The sequence below is a fragment of the Tinamus guttatus genome, unplaced genomic scaffold (assembly GCF_059628265.1).
Source record: "Tinamus guttatus ecotype Peru unplaced genomic scaffold, ASM5962826v1 Tinamus_guttatus_pri_ptg001087l, whole genome shotgun sequence".
In the NCBI taxonomy this organism is placed as follows: domain Eukaryota; kingdom Metazoa; phylum Chordata; class Aves; order Tinamiformes; family Tinamidae; genus Tinamus; species Tinamus guttatus.
Genome location: NW_028289621.1, coordinates 3,365,039 through 3,371,599, shown reverse-complemented (window position 1 = coordinate 3,371,599; position 6,561 = coordinate 3,365,039). Strand labels below are relative to the sequence as shown.

At 58.6% G+C, this 6,561-nt stretch overlaps 1 protein-coding gene across 1 annotated transcript in view; it reads right to left on the bottom strand.

Annotated features, from left to right (window-relative positions):
• Window positions 1–285: 285 nt before the first annotated feature.
• EFNB1 (ephrin B1) overlaps window positions 286–6,561 on the bottom strand; it is a 57,702-nt gene continuing 51,426 nt past the window's right edge. Inside the window, exons 3-5 of the mRNA XM_088538445.1 lie at window positions 4,116–4,208; window positions 1,972–2,100; window positions 286–724 (exon numbers count right to left, since the gene is read on the bottom strand). Of these exons, the coding sequence (XP_088394571.1) occupies window positions 336–724; window positions 1,972–2,100; window positions 4,116–4,208 (611 nt within the window). The 3' untranslated portion in view covers window positions 286–335. The remainder of the gene's footprint in view (window positions 725–1,971; window positions 2,101–4,115; window positions 4,209–6,561) is intronic.

The following is a 6,561-nucleotide window of genomic DNA, read 5'->3' as shown; positions in this document are numbered from 1 at the left end:
TCCGGGCGCGCGGCGGTGTCCAGGAGAGCGAGGGAAGGCACGGGGCCCGCGCGGGCGCCGCCAGCGCCGGGACGCAGTCTGCAGGAGAAGAGGAGGACGCCGAAGGCTCACCCTCGAGTCTTGGGATTACAAAAGCTGAGAACTACAAAACTAAATACAAAGGGGAGGGAGTGAGCGAGAGCGTGCGAGCGAGCGATCCCCTCTCCGGCGCCAGCCCCTTGCGCTGCCCTCGTCGTGCCGCGGGGCCGCTCCGCTTCCCCGCCGCGCAGCGAGCGCACGGGCCCCGGGGCCGCGGCGCTCCCGGCTCCTGCATCGGCCGTTGCCGAGGCTGCTCCTCAGACCTTGTAGTAAATGTTGGCCGGGCTCTGCGGGGGCATCTCCTGGACAATGTAGACGGGGTGCCCGTAGTCCCCGCTCACCTTCTCGTAGTGCGGGCAGTAGTTGTTTTCTGTAGTCCGTAAGGGGATGATGATGTCGCTGGGTTCCGAGCCCGCGTTCCCGCTGCACTTGGGGCTGGCCAGGGTGCTGAGGGACAGGGCTGCGGCCCGCTGCTGCGTGTGCTTCCGGTGCCGCTTGCGGATCTTGATCAGGAGCACCACGAGGAAGATGATGATGAGGATGAAGATGACGCAGCCAGCACCAATCGCAGCGAAAATTGCAACCTTGGAGCCGAAGAACCCGTCGCTGGGACCTTGGGTTTCCTGCCCGTCCTGGTTGACAGGACCTGCGGTGCAAGGGGAGACGAGCGTTAGGCGAGCGTGCAAAGCAGGTCCCTGCTCCAGGGCAGCAGGATCCCTGGGACTGCGGGGCTCCCATCCCGGTGCTCCGACAGCCGGGTGGGATGAGCCGGCCTCCCTGCTGCAGCTGAGCGTGGAGCGCACGTTACGGTGCGGATGGGAGTCACAGACCGGAGCCCCTGTCCCGTCCTCGACCCAGCGAAACAGATCCCAGGAGCGGGAGCCACCCGCAAGGAGCCCTGCTCCGGGCTGGGAGGAGGTGTCGAGGCCCGGCCTCCAGGAGAAGGAAAGGGAAAACGCTACAAGGACGAGAGCCCGGCAGCCCCAGCACCCTCCTCTCCTCCTCATCGCTGAGCATCGCACGTCTATGAACCCCTTCACCCCAATTTCCATGACTCGCAGGGCAGACACCCCCGGGGAGCCCCCGGGCAGGTCCTCGCGCTGTCCTCTCCCTCACCCTGCCTTGGCATTCCCTCTCTTCACAGCCTCCAGGCCAGCCAGGAGACAGAATGCAGTTCATATCCGGCTCATAAGCAGAACGAACCCCGGGAGCCCTTGCTCTCCTGCACAGACTCAAACAATCTAATGAAAGTGGGTTCTGATACCTGTAGACCCGCAATATCCGATTACTGACCCCCCACCTTCTCCTGACCCCCACTCCGTGGCAGCCCCGGGCCCCCGAGGGGAGGCCGCTTGACTGTCTGTATTGCAGGAGAAGAAAAGAGCAACTTTTCCCGGCTTCATCTGATTTCACTTTCCTCTCAGCAGGGTCAGGAACTCAGGAAACCACCTTCAAAGGGCTTTCACACTAGCTCAGCTCAAAAACCCAAGGACCTCAGCTCCTCCAAGCCCTCTCATTTCTACCTTGAAGAACAGACGGGTCACAAAGAGAGGAGGAGGAGGAGAGGCTGGAACAGCCCTTGACTCTGCAGAGCTGCTGCCTGCCCGGGAAACACGGCCGAGAGCCGAGAGCCTTCCCAGAGCCGCTCTGCAAAGCCCAGTGTTTCGGGCAAAAAACTCCGATTTGAGGCAAGGGGAAGCTGTGAGCAGGGGCTGCAGGAACCTGAACTGTGTTTACAAGCAGCAGAGTTAAATCTGTGCTCCAAAGTGTGCTATATCACCCGGATCCACACTGGACACTGGAGCTGCTTCTGTCCTATGGACAGCAGGTCCGTGGGCCTGTGGGCGGCCAGGCTCCCGGCCCCTTTCCTGGGAAGCCCTCAGCAAAGCCCACCTGGCTTCCCGGGCTCCTCCACCGCGGGCACCTTGCTGCGCGGGCTCTGCGTGACGATTTTCACCGTGTTGTCGGACTCCTTGCTGGGCCGACTCGTCGTCAGCTGCTCCGGGATCACCGCGTTCGGGTCTGGGGAGAAGGAGAGGGAAGGGCCAGGTGAGAAACCGCGCTCGGCCCTCCACAACAACAGCTCTTTCCCCATCTAAATCACAGTTTCCCCGCCGGCTCCTACCAGGGCAAGGCCCGTGGGTTCCCTCAAGGCCTCTGGCAGCGCGGGCAGCATTTGCCCAGGGCTTTTTGCCCTAATTGGCCATTTGCCCAAAGCCCCAAACGGGGGCATTTCCATCAGGCAGGATACTCCCGACCAAGACACAAGCCTTGTCATCCCCGGGGACGCAGGGCCTGAAGGAGATGACCCCAGTGGCTGTCAGCTCTGGGAGCTCCATCCTGCAGAGGGAGGTGACAGCGCGGCCCGTCCCTCCCTTGGGATAACTCAGCCGTGGGCTTTGCAGCACTGCTAGGAGCAGGCAGCACCTCGGCCACGTCCAGCGCCCAAGGACACTTGGTTCTCCGTGGCCACACATGCCAGGGGCTCCTTCAAAAGTGCCACCAAGAGAGATGGGTTCCCAAGCTGAGCTCAGCCAACAGGAGCACAAGGTCTGCAGGACACGGATCGTGGCACCCACCCGGGAAGCCAGTGGCCAAGTGAAGTGCAACTGAGCACTACGATGGAAGGAAAGCCCCTCCAAGGCATGCGAGAGGGACACAGGGGTGCAAAGCAAAACTGCCACCTTCCCATCCATGAGGGAAAGCGCTTCCCGCTCCCAAGCACCCCCTGCTCCCTGCCCGTGTTTCCGAACCCCCGCGCGTGGGTCTGGGCGCGTCTGCAGCGCGGGCAGCAGCACGAGCACAAAGGCAGCGCGTGTGCCAAGACTGCAGCGCTCCTTCTTTTGTTTATTATAAATATTGGCCCCAAAGTGAAAACAAAATAATGAAAAGCAGCCACCAGGAGCTCTGCCTCCGCGATGGCTGCTCCAGTGAGCCCGTGGCATCCCCGGAGCTGGGGGTTAGTGCAAGGAAGCTCCGAGCAGGAGTGGAGCCCACAAGCCCCGGCCAGGGCACACGCTGGTGCCAAGCGGGGCAGCAGCTACTGACAACTATCACGTTTTAATCCTAAGGCCCTAGCTGTGCCCAAGCATCAATGAAAAAAAAAAGGAAAGATCCTAAAAACGAGGTTGCGCTGAATTAACTTGGGAAGTGCTCCTGGCTCAAAGCAGCCTTTGGCTGCGCCTCAGTTTCCCTAGGATCCAGAGACAACAACGTGCCAGAATAGGGGCCCTGATTCAGCTCCACAGCAGAAAAGAGGCTGCCGTAAAATGAAGCTGTTGGAAATTGCATCACTCAAGTTAAGCAATTTGAGGATAACTTCCAAATCCACTTAGTTCTGCCTCCTCCAGACTGCTTTTCTTCCTTGCTCGCCTGCAGCAAAGTCAACCTGATGGGCACATTTTGTTAGGCAATTAGAGCATCCAAGTGCTCTTCTTACAAACATGTCCAGATCCAGAGTCTCAAGCAGTTGTGAAACTGCAGTGAGCAAGTGCTTTGCAACACCCAGCACGATATTAAACGTTTTCTGAAGGACACATCTTGCCCTGTTCAAGGGTGGAGTGGACGAGGAGTCTGGGAATACTGGAAATAAAGTGCAAGCAGCAGCTCTGTAATGGTGTCTGGACAAAAGAGGACTTGGGAGGGTTTCTCTATTCCTCTGATACGTACAGAGTAAAAACGGGGCGTCCTTCTGGGAAGGATATGCTATGGCGTGCTGTGAACTAGAGGCTTTTGCCATTTCATATTGAAAAAAAAAATCAATTCAAATTGATAATCTTATCAAGGAACAAAACCAGCTCTCACTCTTCTGCTCCCCGTTGATCATCATCCGGGGATAAAGTGGAGCAGAAAGCAAGTCTTAAGCTCTGCGAACGCAGCCCTTCCAGGAGCTTTAACCCTCCTGTCCCGCTGCACTTTGCCAGTGCCCCAAGCAGGGCTGGGACGCGCGCTGCTGCGGCGCGGGCTCCAAGGAAGCAGCAGGTATCCCGGCATCCCGGCAACCCGCCCGCTGGGAAGCGGCGCGCACGGATACTCACCCTGCCCCACTTTCATGACAATCTTCATGGAGCGGGTCTGGCAGACGCCTCCTTCGCGGTTCTCCAGGCCATCCAGAGTCCCGTTAGAGGTGGCTGGAAGGAAAAGAGACGGAGCATTAGGGAGGCTCTGCGAGGAGCGCGGAGCCGCGAGGAGGCCGAGGCAGGTCCCCAGCTCGTGCTTGGGCAGCCTTCGCCTGAGAGGCGCGTTGAGTCATCCAGGGGGATGCCAAGTAGTGTAACAGGAGAAAGCTGCAGAAATAGCTGCGTGCCGTGGAAATTTGGACGCCGGGGGCTCGCTGGCTGGGGAGCGAGGCAGCAGTTCAGCGCTCTGCTCCGCGCCGGTCGCTGCGGGCTTTGGGAAAGCCCTGGAGCAAGGGGGCCGTGCGTGGCCTCGGAAAACCAGAACCAAACATATGGGACGGGGAAGCAAGCGGAGATGGACGAGCAGGAAAGCAGCGGCTGGAGCACGGGGATACGGAGGGTGCTCCCGACTGCGAAGCCGCTCGTGCCGGGCCGGGCTCGAGGCCCCCGGCGCCAGCCCCGGCTCCCGCACGTCCTCCCCGTCCGGTGGGAACACATGCACATGCGCAGCCTGAGTTACCCAGATATAATTACACCCTGCGCCTCAGCAAGGAATGTAAACGCAGGGCCCCAGTGGGCTTGAACGGCTTTAATTGCAGGGCAGGAGTCAGTTAAATTCGCATTAGCTCTTTCCTTGAGCTGGCACGGATTTTTTTCCAAGTCGGTCAATGCCGTGCGGGAAAGGCCCCTGCTGCTCGGCCCCTCCGCACACAGCGAGGTGGCATCACGCATGGGGACACTGTGGGGACGCGGTGTGGCCGGTGCCGCGCGCCCAGCGCTGTTTGGATGCGGCCGGGCCGCGCGCTCGGAGGATTACGCACGGATGCGAATTCCAAGTGCATCAGATGGCAATCGGAGGTATTTCCACATACCTCTGCGTGCAAATAAGCCCTCGGCGTGAAACGCCAGCAAATGTTTTGCTCATCGGCAAGCTGCTCGGACATGTGCTGAGGTATCGGCTCTCCGGCGGCCGCTTCCCTGGCCGAGCGCTGGGCGGACGGGGCCGCGTGTCCTCGCGCTCGGCCAGGACCCCGCTCAGCAAAACCCCCCGCCACGCACGGAGAACCTGCAGCAACGTCCCCTGAAAGGGGCAAACGCTTCCAAACACAACAGCTCAGAATGAATAGCTCAGAAACCCCCCGAAAGCTCCTTGGGAGTAAATCCTTGGGGGACAAGCGGCAGCTCCAGAGCGGGAGGAGATCCAAGCTGCTCCACCTCCTCCCAGACACATTCAGGACAAGTTTTTAGCCGGCTTCAGCACTTCCTCAGTTCTCAGCCAGGCCCCTGGGACATGGGTGTCACCCGCGGGCCGGGCAGTGTCCCTGTCCCCACTGCGGAAGGGGACAGAGAGCCGACATGCTCCCGGCCATGGAACAGCACCAGTGAGCGCTCGCGACGGCGCCGTGCCACCTTCCATGCATCCCCGTCCCTTCCGTCCCATTCCCATGAGGAACCGGGACCACCGGCGTGCCCAAGACCCAGCTCTGGTGCCTTTGGGCTGGAGCAGAGCTCCTCCGTCCTCCCGGTCCAGAGGCTCTGGCTTTGGAATAAAAGAAGGAGTCGATAACTCCCCAGGGCACAGCGGACATTGGCACCGACCTGGTGGCTCCACCACATTGTGACACTCTCGAGGCCCCGTTCCCAGCGCAGTGACAGGGCAGAGGAGGGCAAAGCCACCCGTGAACCCCGGGCTGTGACAGATCCTACCAGATCTTATAACAAAGGCAGCAACCTGATATAAGAAAGGTCTCCCATGGATAACGTGATGCTAAAACACAGTGTTAGGGCTCTTCACTGTCCATGTCCTAACTCCTCGTGTCCACAGGACCGGTCACCACAGAGCTCCTGGGAGGCTACTGGGGACACAGCAAGGGCAGAACAAGGTGGAGGCCTCAGCTTCTCCAAAATAACCACACAAACATTATATTGGGACAGGGCAAAAATATTACGTGATAAAACAACATGAAGAAGTGCTAGATGAAGAATCACATGAATGGACTAAAGAGGACTCAGCTGAGGGTGCTTTTCCCCAAAGAACACAGCAGACTTTTTGAAGGAGCCTACAGAAAAGCCTCTCTTATTCTGTCATGATAATTATGAGGGGGAAAAAGGAGCTTTGAAAAGGGAACCACATAAAAAAAAATGAAGCAGCTACTTGAAGGAACATGAAAAGGGACAGCTAAAAGGGTAAAATGCTTGCAAAAACCATGGAGATAGCCGCTAATATAGCCTCTCGAAACAAAGACTTGAAACAAGGACATACACTACTAAATTCTATATATATCCTGAATAGGCCAAAACCAAAGCAAAGCAAGATCCTCAGCATAAAAGACGGTACTTCAAAAAGTTAAAATCACATCCAAAT